The sequence below is a fragment of the Monodon monoceros genome, unplaced genomic scaffold, assembly GCF_005190385.1.
Source record: "Monodon monoceros isolate NGI ecotype Baffin Bay Population unplaced genomic scaffold, NGI_Narwhal_1 Super_Scaffold_5, whole genome shotgun sequence".
NCBI classification, from domain to species: domain Eukaryota; kingdom Metazoa; phylum Chordata; class Mammalia; order Artiodactyla; family Monodontidae; genus Monodon; species Monodon monoceros.
In genome coordinates, this window is record NW_021703782.1 from 86,196,710 (window position 1) to 86,216,760 (window position 20,051).

General features: G+C 44.8%; 2 protein-coding genes across 2 annotated transcripts in view; both read left to right on the top strand.

The window, feature by feature from the left end:
• The window catches only part of FKTN (fukutin), an 89,932-nt gene extending 71,905 nt beyond the window's left edge, over positions 1-18,027 (top strand). The window contains exons 10-11 of the transcript XR_003790822.1: positions 4,667-4,769; positions 17,956-18,027. The gene's annotated coding sequence lies outside the window, so the exon portion shown is untranslated. The remainder of the gene's footprint in view (positions 1-4,666; positions 4,770-17,955) is intronic.
• The window catches only part of TAL2 (TAL bHLH transcription factor 2), a 36,197-nt gene extending 17,581 nt beyond the window's left edge, over positions 1-18,616 (top strand). The window contains exons 2-3 of the mRNA XM_029203209.1: positions 4,667-4,769; positions 17,956-18,616. Of these exons, the coding sequence (XP_029059042.1) occupies positions 4,738-4,769; positions 17,956-18,307 (384 nt within the window). The 5' untranslated portion in view covers positions 4,667-4,737 and the 3' untranslated portion in view covers positions 18,308-18,616. The remainder of the gene's footprint in view (positions 1-4,666; positions 4,770-17,955) is intronic.
• The last annotated feature ends 1,435 nt before the right edge of the window (positions 18,617-20,051 follow it).

Sequence of the window (20,051 nt, forward strand, 5' to 3'; positions counted from 1 at the left end):
AAAATATTTGCAAATGAAGCAACTGACAAAGGATTAATCTTCAACATTTACAAGCAGCTCATGCAGCTCAATAACAAACAAACAAACAACCCAATCCAAAAATGGGCAGAAGACCTAAATAGACATTTCTCCAAAGAAGATATACAGATTGCCAACAAACACATGAAAGAATGCTCAACATCATTAATCATTAGAGAAATGCAAATCAAAACTACAATGAGATATCATCTCACATCAGTCAGAATGGCACTCATCAAAAAATCTATAAACAATAAATGCTGGAAAGGGTGTGGAGAAAAGGGAACCCTCTTGCACTGTTGCAGGGAATGTATATTGATATAGCCACTATGGAAAACAGTATGGAGGTTCCTTAAAAAACTAGAAATAGAACTACCATATGACCCAACAGTCCCACTACTGGGAATATACCCTGTGAAAACCATAATTCAAAAAGAGTCATGTACCACAATGTTCATTGCAGCTCTATTTACAATAGCCAGGACATGGAAGCAACCTAAGTGTCCATCAACAGATGAATGGATAAAGAAGATGTGGCACATATATACAATGGAATATTACTCAGCCATAAAAGAAACGAAATTGAGTTATTTGTAGTGAGGTGGATGGACCTAGAGTCCTTCATACAGAGTGAAGTAAGTCAGAAAGAGAAAAGCAAATACCGTATGCTAACACATGTATATGGAATCTAAAAAAAAAAAAAAAAAAATGGTCATGAAGAACCTAGGGGCAAGATGGGAATAAAGACACAGATGTAGTAGAGAATGGACTTGAGGATACGGGGAGGGGGAAGGGTAAGCTGGGACAAAGTGAGAGAGTGGCATGGACATATATACACTACCAAACCTAAAAGAGATACCTAGTGGGAAGCAGCCACATAGCACAGGGAGATCAGCTTGGTGGTTTGTTACCACCTAGAGGGGTGGGAAAGGAGGGTGGAAGGGAGGAGATAGGGGGACATGTGTATATATATAGCTGATTCTTTTTTTTATAAAGCAGAAACTAACACACCATTGTAAAGTAATTATACTCCAATAAAGATGTTAAAAAAACAACAGGGGCTTCCCTGGTGGCGCAGTGGTTGACAGTCCGCTTGCCGATGCAAGGGACACGGGTTCGGGCCCCGGTCCGGTAAGATCCCACATGCTGCGGAGCGGCTGGGCCCGTGAGCCATGGCCACTGAGCCTGCGCGTCTGGAGCCCGTGCTCAGCAACGGGAGAGGCCACAACAGTGAGAGGCCCGCATATCGCAAAAAACAAACAAACAAACAACGTAACACTTAAAAGAATTGAATTTCAAAGACCAGGCTTAGGTAGGGGAACCAAAGATCCCACACTTTGTAGAAGGTGGTCTGAGGCTACAAAAAGCTCTGGGGAGGAGGACAGGGAGAGGGACAGTGAAGTTCAGCTGGATCCTAAGACTTAATGAACAGAAAATTTGAATAAATGAAGAAAGGGAAGAAAGCATTCTTGAAGAGAAGGAATCAGTACAGTCCCAGAATGGGCTTTATGGAGCAGTGAAAAAGACCATCTGTCTATATATGGATAAGTAGTAAAAAATACAAATAGAAAGGTGGGCAAGGAGCAGACTGTGGGGGCAATAAATATCGTGCTGTAACATACAGGTGAGAGAAAATGGAGAAGGTTTATTTGAATCAGAGCATGATGCCTTCAATAAACACTTCTGACTAGATTACTACTCACAGCCACAGTGCTAAGGGCCGAGGTTCATTCATTGACACAACAAACATTCATGAAGCTCTTTCAAGGGTGGAGTAGGGATTTGGGGAAATTTAGGTTCACACAGACTCATCCCCAAAACCCTGGGATCCGTACAGTTGCAGGACAGAGGACAGAGACTTAGCCAGGTGGTCGTAAGCCACTCAGGTGACTCAGGTAAGGTCAATCCTAGGAATTCCCAGCCAGTTCCAGGCATGGACACAGGGAGTCCAGGGGCAGGAAGTGCTTGCGGCTGAGGGGCACTTGGTGTTGCTCTGGGAAGTGGGGCTCAAGATCGGTGCTGCTGGCCTCATAAAAGCACGCTGGGACCAGGGTAGGGTCTTATCCAGGGGGCTTCAGGAATTAGAACAGGCATTTGAGGGCCAAGGCTCAGTTAGATGAATTGGGGCAGGAGAGTCGGTAGTGAGGTCCTAGGCTCTGGGGAAGTCAGCATTAGGCCTGGGCACCACAGTGCAGGCAATGTGAGAGCTGTGGGGAAGAGGCTGGAGCTATTTCTACACCTGCTGCTTCAGTCAGAAGCCAGGACAGGATGGGCTGTCCCTGTGGGGACACCACAAGGCCTAGCTCTGGGATCTGGGGGAACTGAAGCCAGGAGAGGAGATGGGCCCAGTAGAGGTGTTCAGTTCAGTGTCTTAACCTGGTCCTCATTTCCCTATTGTCTGTTCACCTCTGAAGACTCTGGTCTCCAAAGGGTGAAGAATAGGTATTCTAGTTGTACTAGAAGCACAGCTTTGCTAACAACTGACATCACTCTCTCCACCCTACCTCCTAGCCCCCCAGGAAAGCTTGGGACCCCATCTGCTGGGATCATAGGGGTGGTGAATGGAGGGGAGCCAAGCACAGGTATATCTTGTTAAACAGTCTGCTTCGGCTACAGCGTAAATCTCAAAATCGGGTCTGAAACCTCAGCTGATAAACCCACTTGTTTCAGACAATTTGCAAAGAAACCAAATCTCCACCAGCTAGAAGAGATGGATGTGCTCTTGGGTAGTGCAGAAGTATCTGTGTTATGAAAAACAGAGGTGAGAACTGTGGTGAGAAGTCAGGGTTTCCTCTGAAGGTTTTTTATTGGTTAGATTTAAAGTAACATCCTTTAATCTTCCTAAGATGCCCCAGGGGAGCCTCCTGAAAACATCTGCTGGATTTGAGGGGTCAGGGAGTGCCTCCCTCATCCCCTCAGTATATGTGTTTGGTTTGGGATTTGTCAGTCTGGGAAGCTGAGGGCTCTGGGCAGCTCAGGCCTGGCAGATTTCCCCCCACCTGCCTAAAACTCAGCCCAGGAAGACAGAGGACCCTCCCCAGCCCAATTCTGCACCTTCACTCTCCAGCCCCTGGAGCTGTGGCCTTTATTTCAAGTCCTGGTCCCCCGGGGCTGCGTGGGGAATGAGGACAATAAGCCTGACATTATTGACTTTATGGGGAGTATTCAATGAATTTACTTCCTGCAAAAAGGCTGCACTCGTATCTGCTGCCCGCAGAGCATCTAAATCCTCATCTAGGGGACCCGTTGATGAATCATGTCTCTTATACAAAGAGCAGAGAATGTAAAGTGGAAGAGGGGAGTCGCACCCCACCCCTTTCTCTTCTCCAGTACCTGGTTCTGCCCACCCTCACCACCCTTGCTTTCCCACTGCACTTCGGTTTATTGGCTGGAAATAGAAGCACTCACAGCTCCAGGCCTACAAAGTTGAGGCCAAGCCAGCCTGGTCTTGAGAGTGTCAGCAGCTGGGCACACCCAGGGCTGTGCATCCCGCTACTTGGTAACTAAGGGAAGAAAAGCCCACTCACTTGAGGCAGTTACATGTCCTGGTTTTTGCTGCGACGGTCAACATTTGCTCTGGACAGAAATACCCGCCTGGCCTCAACACCAGGTGTCTTGGTGGAGAAATGTGTGTGTGTGGTGGGGGGCAGTTACCAAGGGGTACTGGGTCTGGGGAGCTGGAGAGTGAAAATTAACTGGAAGAGAGAGCCTGATGCTCAAGGGAAGCTTTTCTTTCCCCCCTCTCTGACATCTCCTTAATCCATCCAGCCCTGGGATGTTGGCTTCAATTAGTGGAAGGAAATAAATGCTTCTTAGTAGCACAGGACCCAAAGCAACTGGAAGGAGAGAGGTGAGAGCCAGGATACTGAGTTGGACAAATGAAAGAAAAATATCAAAGTACCCTTTGGAGAAAATTAGAGGCATGTGTTCATATTCCCCATCTAGTTTTTGGGTAGAGTTTTCTGGTAATAAAATGATTATTTATTGAGCAACTATGACTTTATTAGATGCCTATTACCACTGTTTTAAAGCATTTACTCCTAGTCACTAACTTCATGTACATTAGTGCACTGAGTCTTTACAATAATCCATGAAGTTGATATTATTTCCAGTTTACAGCTGAGAAAACTGAGACTGGGAGAAGTTAAGTAACCTGCCCAGGATGGCAGCTGGTGTCAGAGCAGGAATTCAAACACCAGTCTGCCTCCAAAGCCTAATGAAAGGCCTCTCAGCTTCTATACAAAGCTGCTTTCCATTTGGTATTTCTCAGTACCTTTTCCCACTTAGTCCACAGCATATCAATGAGTATTTATTACTCCCAGTTTATAGAAAACAGGCTCAGAAGAGTAATTTTTTTTTGCAATTTAATTAGCTTTTTATTTCTTAAATAAGTGGCCAGTTTGAGAAAGTTACAATGCAGCAGTGAGCCTCTAGACCAATTAACAAATTCCTCTACTTAAATGCAAACCAGTAGCCTCATCATTGTGCTTATCCCAGGCAAGGCACTGGGTTAGCAGACAGAAGAGGGGAGACAGGAAGAAAGGGCATCAACGGGGCAGATGAACAACAGTACAGGGAACCTTTGCAAATCTGATTCCGGATTGTGGTTGGATCACTCTCCTCACCTCCACCTTCTTTATTCAAACAGGGCTCCTTACATGTGGATCCAGTTGAGGACCATCCCTGAGATTCAACATTCGTTCACTCCTTAGATGGAGGATGTTTGGTAACAGGCTGTGGCAAGCTTCCAAGTAAGGATAACTTATTTACAGAGTAATATTGTTTCTCCTCTTTTGTCACTGAAAGTCACAGTGTGCTGGAGGGGGGAAAAACCCAGTGGACAGCAGGTGTGCTTCCTCCTAAATCGGTATAATTTTTTTCCTTTGTTGTTCCTATCTATGAGTGTGTCCAGGGCCACAAAACCTGTGTGCCTCAGGGACTCTGGTCTAAAGATTCTAGCAGCTTTACTTTTCTGTCATGACTAGGGAATGACCTCAGGGAAGTCCCCAAATGATGATGAAACAGCCAGATCTCTCTTTCCTTAGGAGAGAAGATCAAAGCTCTCATCCCTCCCAATGCTCGGGTAAAGATGTGGGCCACATCAGTGTATTTCTTCCTTCCACGTACCCTGGTTTCCCACATCACCCGCTTTCATCATAGACCAGCTACTTGTTCTGTTATTTTTTTCATTCAGGGGAGGTTAGAGTAGGGGAGGCGGGAAGAGGAGGTTAGCTAATCAGTTTGCCCTGTGAGTCCTGTGAATGGAGTGACATTAACGTCCACGAGAATTTATAGCCCCTGCTGGCTCTGAAAAGATGTTTGTGTAAAAATTGCCAGTAAAACAGTCAGCTGTGTTTGAAAGCTTGTTTCTTTGGGCATACATTTTAGAATTTAGGTAAATACTCAATTTATTTGGGAGCTAAATTGTGGGGGAGTGGTATTTTGTTTTGTCTAGGATAACACCTTGTTATGTAACTTTATAATGAAAATATATAATTTCTCATATTAAATGAGAAAATTGGGTGAAATGCCTAGTGTGACACCTAGTACTTAGTGCTACATAATAGCGGTAGAGAATTCAGTGTGTGGCCCAGAGTTGGTGCTCGATGCCACCCCCTAGGTCAAGCCATCATCCTCTCTCGTCTGTATTCCTGTCACAGCTTCCTAGTCTCCCCATATCATTTCTTGGCCCCCTCCATACAGCAGCCAGAATGTTCTTCTCATCTCCTTAAAAAGCAAATTAAGCAATCACCAGAAACTCCTTCCATGGCCTTAGAAGCATTCATTTCACAGAAACAAGCTATGTGACTTCTGACGGAAAGCAGGGCAAGCTGAAGGCAGCTGTTTGGAGAAATGAGTCAGTGCTGTCTTGCATTCATTCATCAAAAGCAAGTAAACTAGAATGAGACTTGCTTTAAAGAATTCAAAATGGAGATGGGGGCGCTTTTAAAAAAGAGGAGGGCTTCCCTGGTGGCGCAGTGGTTGAGAGTCCGCGTGCCGATGCAGGGGACACGGGTTCGTGCCCCGGTCTGGGAAGATCCCACATGCCGCGGAGCGGCTGGGCCCGTGAGCCATGGCCGCTGAGCCTGCGCGTCCGGAGCCTGTGCTCCACAACGGGAGAGGCCACAACAGTGAGTGACCCGCGTACCACAAAAAAAAAAAAAAAACAAAAAACAAAACCCAGAGGATTCAAAGGAGTTTAAATTTCCCAAATAAAATATCACAGAAAGATAAAACCTATGACCAAAAGTAACACCCGCATACTGACAAATTTAGTTGTAAAAGAATTGGCACAGTTTTATTTGGAAAAAGCAAATTTATAAACAGGAGTTGTAATATCACAAAACAAAATGGAATTCATGAGAAGAAGCAAGGCAAAGAAGATCATTTTGTTGACACAGGGCACAATTCTCTTAAGTCAATAAAACTTCCAGGAGTCTTTATGTGCAAAATGCATTGTATCTCAAGATATAAATATTTAAAGCAAACACTCTTGGAAAAACCAAAAGGAAGGAACAGACACAAAACAGTAGAGGGAGATTTTCACATAACTCTCTCTAACAGATCAAATAGACCCAAACTCCCATGAATATAGAGGATCAATTTAATGGATGTATATAAAAAATTTTTTATTTTTCAAACAAAGGATATATCTCCTTTTCTATTACCTACGGATGATTTATAGAAGTTTTACCTAGAGAAACTCTTTATAAATATCCCAAGGCAAAAACAATATGGAGCGTACCTTTGACTACACTGCAATAAAATTAGAAGTTAATAGCACATGGTTACCAAAAAATACAACGATAAGGAAATTTTTTAAAAGTTTCAAAAAGAAAAAATAAACAACAGATGTTAGAGGCTAATGGCAAAGATACTGCAAATGGAAGTGAAGGATGACACCAAAGGTATATCAGAAGAAAATTCATAGCCTGAAATGCTTTTCTTATTAAACAAGAAAGAATGAAAATTAATAAACAATCTAAGAATGGGAGATGGAGAAAGAACAAAATAAACATAGGCAAATGAAAAAGCAGATTTAATAAAGGTATGGTAGAAAGTGAAGTAAGTCAGACAGAGAAAGACAAATACAGTATGATTTCACTCATATGTGAAATATTAAACAAGCAAAAACTAAAACTTAGATGAAGAAAATGGAATAGTGGTTACCAGAGGGGAAGGGGAGAGGGCGATATGGCTAAAAGGGGGTCAACTCTATGGTGACGATGGAAACTAAACTTTCGGTGGTAAGCACGCTGTAGTGTATACAGAAGTTGAAATAGAATGTTGTACACAGGAAACTTATATAGTGTTATAAACCAGTTACCTCAATTAAAAAAGATGAAACCTAGAAAGTCAAAAAAATAAATAAATAAAGATATAGTAGAAATTAATACATTAGAAAATCAGAAAAATGGTGAACCACAGAGGTAGTTTTTTAAGAGAAAAATAAAATGGACAAGCTCTGCAAAGCTAATAAAGGAGAGAGAAGTCCTAGACACATAACATGAGGAGTGAGAAAGTTGATAATGTAAATACAGAGATATTTTTGAAAGCATTTGTTACCGACCAGCGTTCTTGGCCTTCCCCAATCAATGAAAATTGACTAGAGGCCATAGAAGGAATTCAGGCAAGGCTTTATTGGGGCCCCTGTTGCAGCAGTGGGGAGCGAGAACAAACCACAGGTTCCTTTGTTTGCTTGCTCCCTGAGGGGGCGGTGAGCTTGTTCCTTATATGGGGCGAGGGCAGGGGTGTGTCCAGGGGTCTCGCCGGAGGGGTGGCTGGGGTGGCTTAGGTGCTTTGCCCACCCCTTAGGTGGTGGGGTTTTCTTTATTTTTTTTATTATTTTTTAAATTTATTTATTTTTTATTGGGGTATAGTTGTTAGTTTCTACTGTACAGCAAAGTGGAGTTCCCTGTGCTATACAGCAGGTTCTCATTAGTTATCTATTTTATACATATTAGTGTGCAGAGGGCATAGGCAGTACCCTGCTTTTGCTCCAGGCTCTTCAAAAGTGGCAGTTGGGTTTTTTGGTCTCTTTGTATCTTTTGTTCAGAATTTGTCCCAACTGCGCATGCACACAGTTATTTTTAGTCCCAGACAGTTTCTTTGTATTTTGCTGCTGGAGGAGAGGTGTGCCCAGGTGCAAGCATTGCAGCACTGCAGCAAAGGGGCCCAGGTCCCAGCCTGTCTCACTCTGAATAACTGTATATAACACTTTATTAATGAATGTGAAAATGTCAAAGTTCATATGTCAAAATACCAAAATTGACTTGCAAGGTAGCACACCTGAAGGAACAAAATCTATCTAGGATTTACTAGTAAATTTTATTAACTATCAAGAACCAGCTAATTCATGTGATGAATAAATTGATGGAAGCTTAACAATAGATGGATGGAAGGGGGGCTGAATGTATGACTGGATAAATGGAGAAATAGATGGATGCTTTGGGGCCTGGATATGCAGAATTGGGGATTGGGAAGGGGGTTGAGAATGAGCGGGGAAGAAAGGAGTTTTAAGACTGGATGGAGCTGACGCTTGACCTCCAGCCAAAGTGACTTTGGTCCACAACCACCTGGGCTCACAGGAGTCCCTTCTGAAAACCTCAGGTTCGTCTTTTCTGAAGCTAACAGCCCCAGCACACAGGACTAGAGATCCAGCATTCACAGGCTAATCCAGACAGATCAATTAAGACAGCAGAACCAGAGAGGCTGACAATGCCCCAGCCCTCCTAGGGACCTGCTCTTCTCTCCCCAACCCTCTCGTCCCTCCCCAGGAGCCCGCAGGTGCAGTCTCTCCAGGGGGCAGTGAGAGCCATGAATAGTAAGGGTTTTAGCTCAAGCACACAGAGGCGTTTAGCTGCCCAAATCTAATCCCCCAATAATCGGATTATGTAAATTCCTACTTCAACCCCTTCCCCTGCAAGACCTCGCCCCTAAACTCTCCACACTGGGAGACCAGGATGGGAGAGGGCCCATCACGCTGAAGCATCACTGCTAGTGGAATGCTGCACCAAGACGGTTTCCCCCATTTCAAAAATTATAAAACCAACAATAACATGGAAGAAACTTCAGAGAAGAAAACAAATGTCGACCCTGGTTGCACTGTGCCAACACATCTGTGCTCCCTTCTCCACAGTCCTCATCTTTTCCCTCGTCCTGTCCCTCGTCCACTTGTACACAGGTCCTATTTTACACTTACTGTTGCTTACCTTAGCCTCACACATTTCCAGTCTTGCTTCCTAGTTGCTACACTTCATTTTTACAACTGTAGAACGTGCCATTAAGAATATATTACCTCGCAGGCTTTTGGCCGAGAGGAAGGGTAATGTAGGTTCTTGGTTTAAATTCCAACATGCCCTCTATCAGGATTGAGGTACAACAGGTCGGGTGGGAGACCTGGGCACCATGAGGCACCATGAGGCAGCAGTTCCCCTCAGTGGCACACAGAGACAGATGGCAGAAAGGACAAATCAGGGCTGCTCACTGCAAATATTAGAGTATGTTCCCAAAGGCCCCTTTTGTGCCTATGCATAATTGACCCATTCATTCTCTCCAACCCACCCTCTAATCCATCCGCTGACTGCCACCAGAATGAGGCTTTTAACTGTAAATCAAAACAGATCACTCCAATGTTCAAGGCACACAGTTGCCTTCGTATGGACTGCCCTCTCCTGCACTCATACGTGTGTAGTTCCTATCCAGCATTTCCCACTTTTGCACCCAGGTGATCGGGGACCCTGCCTTGGATTCTGTGCTTTAGATGGACCTGCTCTGGTCCTCCTCCAATGCCCACCAGGTGCCCATTTCCCACATTCTAGACCACACCCAGGGTATCAGGGACCCCTGAATTTATACCACACTCTGTATATCCAGAACCCCTGCATTTCTGCTCAAGTGGCCCTGAGTCTATTTTCAGAACCTTCACAGGGCTCTTCCTTAGGTCCGTGTGGGCTGGGATTCCACGTCATGTACACAAGACCCTTCACAGAGAAGGGGGTGGGAAAAGAGTGGGAATGTGGATAGGTCAGGAGTCTCCATTTGTACCCTTGTCCTGAGCCCCACATATGTCAGAGGCAGCCCTGCCTCAAGGCCTAGTTTAAATGGCATCCCTCCCACGAGCAATTCCTCCAGCTAGAATCTTTGCCTCCTTAACTCCAATTTCATACTCTCTGGCACTCAGGACTGTCTGTCTTGTATTTAGTCATTTTTGTCATGTCCTCTTCCTCCCAAAGACTGTGAACTCCTTAAAGGCAGATACAGAATTTTCTTCACTTTCCTGCCCTCTGAGAACTAGCAGTTTATGCAACAACTTTTTTATTTATAATAAGAACTGTATGCATTTTTTTTTTGAGGAGGAGGACAAACAACCCCCAAATCTCAGTGGCTTACAACAGCAAAGATTTATTCCTCACTCATGTGATGTGAAGGCTGTGGTTGGCTATGGGTTTGCTTTATGGCTTCCAGGCTGAGAAAGCAACCCCAAACATTACTTTCTCATGACGAAGCCCAACCAGCAATCACTCTTTTTTTTTAAACATCTTTATTAGAGTATAATTGCTTTACAATGTTGTATTAGTTTCTGCTGTATAACAAAGTGAATCAGCTCTATGTATACATATATCCCCATATCCCCTCCCTCTTGCATCTCCCTCCCTCCCACCCTCCCTATCCCCCCCCTCTAGGTGGTCACAAAGCACTGAGCTGATCTCCCTTTGCTATGCGGTTGTGGCTGCTTCCCACTAGCTACCTATTTTACATTTGGCTGTTAGAGCTTCTGTTCTATCACCACCATGTCAAGTTTGCTCACATTCCATTGCCTGATGCAAGTCACATGGCCAAGCCTGGAAGAGAGTGAGGAATTGCTCTCCCTTCACCTACAGGGAGTCATTGCCAGTCACATGACAATGGGAGGGGCTATGTAATCCTCTCACAAGGAAGGGAGCCAGTAGTTGTAACAATAATACAATTTACCACAGTAAAATTAATAGTAGTCTGACTGTGTACTAGGTACAGTGCTAAATTTTACAGATGAGGAAATTGAGGTAGGGAGAAGTTACATGATTTACCTAGGGTCACATAAATGGGTACATCAGGGATTTCAACCTGGGTAATGCAAATCCAGAGTCCTTTGCTCTTATCCACTAAGCTTTAATGCATTTGTGAATTTATTGTGCCAAATCCTATGCTGGTACCTTCAGAGAGTGTGATGCCTAGAATTTTGTTACTTACCCATTCATTTATCAACCAACATTTGAAGAATGCCTGTTCACTGGGTTTGAGGAGGAGACAGACAAGATAAATGGGTAAAATATTACTAAATGGGGGTGAGTGCTAAGGAGAAGAATAAAGCAGGGCAGGAGGATGGAGAGTCCTGTGTGTGTGAACGTGCAATTTTAGATACTGTGGTCAGAGAATCCTCATGGAGAAGGTGACATTTGAGCAAAGACCTGAAGAATGTCAGCTCCTTGAGGGCAGAATTTGTGTCTGTTTTGTTTGAAGTTGTATCCCCAGTGCCTATAACAGGCACTGGCCCATAGCAGACACTCAACAATAATTTCTGAATGAATGAAAGGAGGTGAGGGAAGGAACTATTTGGATAACTTGAGGGGGAAGAGTGTTTCAGGCCGTAGAAACAGACAGTGCAAAGGCCCTGAGGCAGGAGGGTGCCTGGAGTGTTCCAGAGCTGAGTACACCCCAAGGAGAGAAGGAACACATGGGGTCAGGTAAAATCTGGGAGCCATTGTTAAGACTTCAACTTAACTCTGAGTGAAATGGGGAGCCAGGGGAAGGCTCTGAGTGAGAAGTGACAGGAACCTGACTTGGGTTTTCATAGGATCATTCTGGGTGATGTTGGAGAATGGACGGAGAGAGGAAAGTACAGAATCAGGAAGACCAATGAGGAGGCCCTGAAATACCAAGTCCCCGGGGCACTCTGGAAGCTGGGATGAATAAATCTGGGGATCTGTCCAGTGCAGTGATTGTTAAATTTCTTTGTGCGTCTTCATCTGCTGGGATACTTAGTAAAAACGCAGATTTCGGACCCCATCCCCAGAAAACCTGATATGGTGGTCTGGGTTGTGGATATTGAGATCTGCCTCCCCTCACCCATGATTCTGAAGCAAGTGGTTCTTGAACTACAGTTGGAGACTTACTGGGCCTTAAATGATTGACATCTGATGAGTTAACCACGTGGCATGGACTTTCCGAGGTTTGTAGACGTGGAAGAGGGTGGGTAGGTCACACGCCCGGCTTTGCCGTGGCCGGGTAGGTGGCACGACCCCTCCCGTCCCCAAGCCTTAGGCAAAGCAGGGTTTTCCTTCCGCCTCTGCTCCATTTCTAGAACACAGGGAGGCTGGTCCTGGGAAGCGGGCGCGCCGTGGGGGGAGGGGGGAGGGAGGGACCTGCGGAGTCCGGGTCAGAAAGGGGCCCCCTGGGTCCCCGAGACAAAGGGCGGTGTCCTATAAAGGCGGTAGCGGAGGCGCGGCGCCCAGGCGAGGGCGACAACTACGGCGCGCGCGGGCTCCTGGATCTTGGAGAGGAGGTGCGTGGACTCCGAGAGGGACGTGGGCACTGCCGGGGCTGGTGGGCCAGCGGGTCTCCGGCGCAGCTCCCCGAGTCCGAGCCGCACTCGCTGCGGAGGGCAGGGGTGTGGAGTTGACTTGGTGGCAGACACCAAGGCGACTCGGTGAGAGAACCTGGGGGCTTTTCGCGGAGCAGGGGCGGTGGTGCGGCTCCGGGGGAGCCTGGCGGGTCCTCTAGCGCGTGTTGGCGGGGCTGCTGCGCCTTGGTGTCCGATGCCCGGGCACCCCTTGATGTGTCTCCGAGGGCCGCTTAGGCAGCTTCTGCGTCGGGATGAGCGACTCCTGGACACCTGGCAGGTGCGAAACTTTAGCCAAGATGCTTTCCCGGACGCCTGAACTTCATCGCAAGGCAGGCGCTGACGGCGAAGGGGAGCAAAAGTTATACAAAGAAAAAGGGAAAAGCCGGGAATGAAGCGGTCAAGGGCAGCAGGTTGGGCGGGGTGGGCGGCGAGGCGCGGGTGTTGAGTGCGTTTTGGAACAGGTGGCGCTCCCAGTGCGCCGGGAGCGCACCCAAAGACCCGCATTCATAGCAAATGTACTTATTTAGAAGAGTTGTCTACTGAGAAAAGTAATTGCATAATAGTATGTATTCTGATTTTTAAAGGATACATATATTTTATATAAAATATATATATGTGTGTATGTATATATATACACACATATATTATATATACACACACCAAACTGGCTACTGCTGGGGAATGAGTTTGAATAGGTAGATGGATAAGGATGGTCTTTTATTTTTTGCTTTATCACTTGTGTACTGCTTGAATTTTTTTTTCTAAAGTTATCATGTGTTATTTCTATAGTAACTTCAAAAGGCAAAGCTGTGCCTAGTGTTGGAGGTTAGGCACCTTCCCCTAACGAAATTGTATAAACCACTCCTCACTGCCCTCTTTCTGGACAGTGTTTCCGCTTACTTTTAAAAGAAAGATGAAAGAGACAAATACACAGGACCAAAGGCCAGAAAGAGAAATTTAAAGTTTTATGAAAAAAGAGCAGTGTGAGTCTGAATGCCTGGGACAGGCCACCATAGAAATGTTAGCTGTACTTCTGTGCTGCAACCTTTCTAGCTGACCTGGGCTCTGTGTCCAGGAAACACCCACACGAAAAAGCAGCACCTTTTCTGGGGGCATAATTGTTCTTTTCTCCAGTAACCTGTTACCTTCTGTGGTGACAGTATAAGTAGAAGTTTGTGGACACCTATATTCCTATTCAGTTTCCTGTGACATTCCTCCTGTCCAGGCATTCTTAGCCTGGGGCCTATGACACACACCCACTCGGGTGTATGGATAGAATTCAGGCGTTCTATATATTTAGGTGGGAAAAAATTACATCTTTATGTCTACTGACCTTTAGTTTAAATTTAGCTTTTCCTTTATTTATGAATGTGAGTAATAAACTACTTTGGCACTAGTCGTGCTGATGACTTTGTCACCAATAAAAAATCATACTTTCAACTCATGTTGCAGATCTTCTGAACAAATCATTTAAGTATCACTACTTAGAAATGATGGTAACAAATCTGTTTAATGTGTTAAGAGTGAAGCACAGGTATTACTGTCTTGCTTTTTAGAATTATTTTAATACCTATGAAGTATAATTGGTTATTTTATGTGTCTATTTTAATTCATACATTTAAAACTCTTATTCTGAGAAGGGAACCAAAGGCTTTTTCCTTCATGTATTTGAAATCATTGTTCTGAGATGAAATCCGTCCCTAGGCTTCCCCAGACTGCCAAAAGGTCCATGGCACAAAAAAGGTTATGGACCCTGACTCAGCAGGAGTCAGTGGTGACATAGATGCATAAATACTCAGGCTTGGGACACAGGCTCTGCCACACAGGGATGTGTGACTTGGGACAAAAAAACTTCACGCCTATTTCAACATCTGTCAGATGTTCTCTGATTCTGTGGCATCTGGGGTACTTTTTAAGTTCTTAAATTACTCTGAATCAAGATTAGCAGCCATCAGTCCTTGCAACAGGAAAAACACTAAATGCCACTTTCCTTTGATTTAATAAGTCCTTAGCAATTTTCCAGTGACCTCTACTTTGAGTTTTTCCAGCTTGTTAAATCACTGATTTCTGTTTCCCCCTGTGGAGAAGGAGAGTAACACACTTGAGGATAAGTCAACAAGTAATTATTAAGCACGTCCTGGGATGGCAAGGCTACGTTTCAGAAGCCTTCTCTTCTCCCCATTTCCTCTGTCTGCTTCTCACAATAGGATGGAGCCCTCTCAGAAGAGAACACCAGTTAGTTTATCCTGCCTAATCTTTTCTTCCCAGCTTGAAAAAGAGCCCCCGTGGGACTAGTGAATGAGCTAAAGCCTCTTTTGACAAGAGAAGCTTAAAAGTGACTTTGCTTCCACAGTCCTGGCTGCAAAGCAACCAGCCTTGGTGTGAGCAAAACTGAATAGTTTTTTAAATCCCCTTGATTTAGGTTCAAACCTTCATATTTTAGGTATAGTTGGATACAGGTCTGACAAAGCTCATATTTTCATTGTAAATCCAAAGGCTAGGTTATTTAGAAATAACTTAGGTAGATAAAAGGCAAGGGCAGGGCATTGTGGCATTTCAGCATAGAAAGAGGCCTTGGGAATCACCCCGTTCAGTTTGAAAGCCCCCTAGAATGCCTGAGTTAGGTGCTGTTTCTCTGCTCCTATAGCCCCTGTGCTTCCCTCTCTGTGTCCCAGGGCAGTGGGCTCCTCAGTGTCCAGCAGTGAGCACAGTGTCTGGCACGTAGGGTCAGTAAGTGTTGATAGTGAAGCTTAGAGCGCATGTGACTGTCATGGGTCCAACTAGGAGTGTCTCCACAGAGAGAGGAAATAGACTTAAGTGGCTTATGGAGGGAGCCTGAGGCCAGCTGGTGAACTTGAGCCGCTATGATTCTGCTCACCACTGGCTTCTCAGCACAGCACTGGCCTCTCCAACCCAGGCAGAAGCAGGAAAGGCATCAAGAACCTGCATGGGGAAATGTCCTGGGGGGCATATATCCTTGTAGCTTATTTTATACATAATAGTTTGTACCTCTTAATCCCCTAGATACTGCTCCCTTCTCAAACATAGTTTTGCTAGGTCTCAGAGCTCCTGTTTGGAGAGTAGAGCAGTGTTCTCAGCATTGGGTACACGCGGAGATCACACAGGGGTGCGCTGCCTGGATCTCACTTCAAGAAGAAACTTGCAGTTCAGCTGCAGGCAGTGCAGTTAGCTGACAGCCTTCAGTGGCAGTGCCCTCAGGATGGGGCCTCCGTTCTTCCGGCAGCCCCCGGCCTATGAGTGAGCGTGGCAGCGCTGCCAGGATCTGGTGATTTCTGCCCAGTGGGGTCTCCTCTACAGTCACTCTTTGCCCTAGAGCTCCCTGTTGGGTTGACTGCCATTTTTCCAGGTCTGCGTCACAGCCCACCCTTTTGTACCACATGTGCCAATTTTTAACCCTCCAACTCCTTCCTGCAACGTGGGCTGTTAACACAAACAACAGGTGTGGAAGGAAACTGGCACTCTGAGCAGCACCTACCAAGTGCCTGACATTCTACATGGCGCTTTATATAACTTTTCTCAGATATTTGGGATGTTTACCGACAAACTCATGTCCTCAGGAAAGCCCAAATAAAACTAGGAGATTGGGATTGACATATATCCACTAATATGTATAAAATAGATAACTAATAAGAACCTGCTGTATAAAAACATACATAAAATAAAATTCAAAAAAAGAAATAGAAAAAAGGTAGAACTTAGGGAAAAGCTCAATGGCATTGACCCAATCATTTTGGTCTTGACATGGTTCTTTTACACCTTTCTCTAGTCAGCAAGTGTAGCTCTGGACTTAGCCCTTGGTGTGTGGGACCTTCTGTGATTTTTAAGTGCTTATGTATGTGCTGCCTCCTCCACCAGACCATCCAATAAGCTCCTTGAGCACCAGTACCCAGTCCAACCATGTCCACAAACCCATGGAACAGAACAGGTCTACAGGAAGGGTTAAAATAAAGCAGCAAAGGCAGCAAGAGCCAAGAGATTACAGTAGAGGCTTGGTTACAGGAAAACAAGATATCACCCCCCAGGAATATTCAGTACCTCACAAGTCATTTTTATTTATAAATATATTTATTATTTTGTTGTATTTATTCCCCAACACTTTTATAGCCATTACTATGTGTCAGGCACTGTTATAGTGATTTACAAATATTAACTTATTTAATTCTCCTAATAGCCTTTGTCTTCCACCAGTGGCTGTGGGCATGGGGGGCTCTGGGATGGCCTGGAAGCCTTTATAGGAATAAAAAGGAGGATTGGATCTGCTCTTTAAAGAATGTGTAGACATAGGCAAGAAGACAGCGAGGAGGGAATTCAAGGGACAGAAGATGGCATGTGTGAAGGTGTGGAGTTAGGAATATTTACTACGCTGTGTGGGCACAGGAAGGGGCCCTCTGCCCAGGTTGCTGCGACTGGAGCAGGCGGCAAACTGATAGCCATAAACCAAGAGCACCAAACGTTGGGTGCTGGGCTGTGGCTCGTTTGCTGACGCGTCATAAAGGTTCCCATTAACGTAGATTAATCCAAGCCACCTGAACAAAGCGGCCTATGCCTCTAAATGTTAAAAAGGGCACAATTAAGAATTGGCAATATGCGATAATAATCACCTCTCCCAGGGTTGGAAAGGTCATCCAAATTCAACCTTGGAAAGCCTGGGTATCTTCCGCAGCATCCACGCCAAATCGTCACACACACACACACCCCGCCCCTTTTCTTCTTTTGTCACGCTAAACAACCCCGCTTCTGCTCCTCACGCAGCCGGGTTTCAAGGCTCTTCATCACCCTGTTCATCCCCCTCTAAATGTGGTCCAGTCTAGATATTTTAGCTCTTACACAGCGGGCCCAATCCTGCAGACGAGGTCGGCCAGCTAAGAGGAGAGTTGTGCTGTCACCTTCTTCACTCCAAATAGTATCTCGTTAATGAAACCTAGGATCTCAGCACCCCGCTTTTTAAAGAATCTATATTCAAATCTCTGTTAGCAAATATATGTTTTATTCACACACGTACTCAATCCTACACTGTGCCTGATTCTGAACAATTAGGAAGAGTTGGTTATAAAAGTAGTAATAGGGGTATTAAGATAAAACCACATTTTAACTGGAGGCTTCAAAACACACAGGGAGAGAAACGCTGAAGGAAGGTGTTCTTATCCTGCCCTTTCTTCTGCCATGTTTTCTTCCCTTGTCAAAGGAAGATTCAAAGCACCTGGAAATGAGGCAGTGCATTTCCTAAGATCTGAGTGGAGAAGACTAACATCTCAAGTTCCTGGCAGGACATGTGCTACCCAGCAGGCCTCTGACAAGGTATTGGCCCTCAGGGCCCTTTCTCTTTCTTGTCTCAGGAGCTCCAACATGACCAGAAAGATCTTCACAAACACCAGGGAGCGGTGGAGGCAGCAGAACGTCAACAGTGCCTTTGCCAAGCTGAGGAAGCTCATCCCCACTCACCCTCCCGACAAGAAGCTGAGCAAAAACGAAACGCTTCGCCTGGCGATGAGGTACATCAACTTCCTGGTGAAGGTCTTGGGGGAGCAAAGCCTACAGCAAACGGGAGTGGCTACTCCAGGAAATATTCTGGGCCTCTTCCCCCAAGGACCCCACCTGCTGGACAGGACTCTCCTTGGTGATTACCAGGTTCCATCATCCGGCCCAAGCCACCACATTCCATAGTGGGGCTCTGGCTGTCGTCACCCCAGGCAGCACTGGTTCAGAAGTAACTAGCTTATCGACAGCCTTTTGCATGTTCCAGAGTCAACCTGATGAATAATTTGTGAGGCATGAATTTAAGCTTCATAGGAGGTGGCTCAGGGTCGGCTTCAGGATGCTGAAAGGGACCATGAGGAACGTGGCTTGGGCGTCTGTCACCCCCCACCCCCAGGGCTTCAGTCAGATCAGCCTGTCTCTGTCTATGTTATAAATCTGGGTTCTGCATAAGATGTTGTTTGAAAAAAAAAAAAAAAAAGACCCTTAGGTTAAAAACTGGTTTGAAAATCACTGTTTTACTCCGTATGTTTTCAGTTATAAGAAAGTTTTCTCAAAATGGATCTCAGATGGATGAGTAGAAAATGCTTCCCTCCGAACATATTTTAAAGTTTGTTTTGAAAAATGAGGCATATTTGATCAAGGGTGAACAATGTAAGACAAATGAAAATATAGCCCTTGCAGAAACCAACCTGGAGACTTGCAGGAACACCTGTGAAGAAAAGACCCTCCTGACATGTGAGGACCACAGGAAGGCAGCAGATACCTGTGGAAGAGCTCTGCATCCTTTATCTCTATGGACATGTGAGGTGTCACTTGCATAGGGCTGTGTATGTATATGTTATCTCTAAAGCCAAATGGTGGATTATACCTGTGAGAGGAAAGGACTCGATAATTTACGAGTTCATAGTTTTCTTATGAAAACCAGCTAGCTAAAATAGGTTTTCTAACCCCTTAGTTTCCCATGTCAGGTATCAAAACTTTTAATTTAGCCTGAGTTTCTGCTGACTTAAGACCTGTAAAATTCAAATATAATGATGAAAATCTAAATATTACCATTTAATAGAGAGCTTAACAAAAGATTTAGAGTAGACAGTAGGAATGTTAATACCAGACTCTAATGAGTTAATGAACATGTGATTTGTTTTCCCTGCTATGGAGCATTAGCTCAATCTTACGCTGGGAGAGGTGGTACCCACAATGAGTGAAACAGTGTGGATCTGGCAGAACTCACCCCCTTGTGCCACCCTGATGATGCTTAGATTCAAAAATGAATCCCATAGTTGAGCCCAGAATACAAATAATGTCATTTGATTGTCTATGGGACATTTTATTTCCCCAGTCTTCTTGGTGGTACATTGGTTTTAAAACCGTCTGAACTACAGGTAGGAAATAGATGGATTTGAGATCATGTATACACAGTAGAGAAATTTAAATGTTCTGCCACTCTAGAAAGAAGGTATTTGATTTATGAAAGGCTGAAATGAGCCTCTTTGGTTTGGTGCTTAGAAGAAATCTGGATGAGATGCCCTCAAAATCTCATTCTCCCAAAATAGCAAGGTCATAATGTCTTTAAACTCTACACAGCATTGACACTTGTAGAACAACACATTTATCAGAAACAATGCATTTTCCATGTAGGTCCTTTCTTTAAACTGCATTCAATAAATGTCCCCACAGACCCAGAATAGTCCTGGGAAACACATAAGCACACAGACCAGGGGATTTCCCCTGAATTTGCATTTCTTTCTCATGAACTTATGTGGACTTAAATTTGTCCCCAAACTACCAGGTGATAGTACATCTCAAAGCTTTGATGACAGTTTGTCAATTGAGTAATGTTGCTTATTCTCTCATCTGTCATTAACTCAAAGTAACATTTTTGACAGCATTTTTATATTAGCCTCATGTTGCTGAGGAAGGCAGAGAAGAC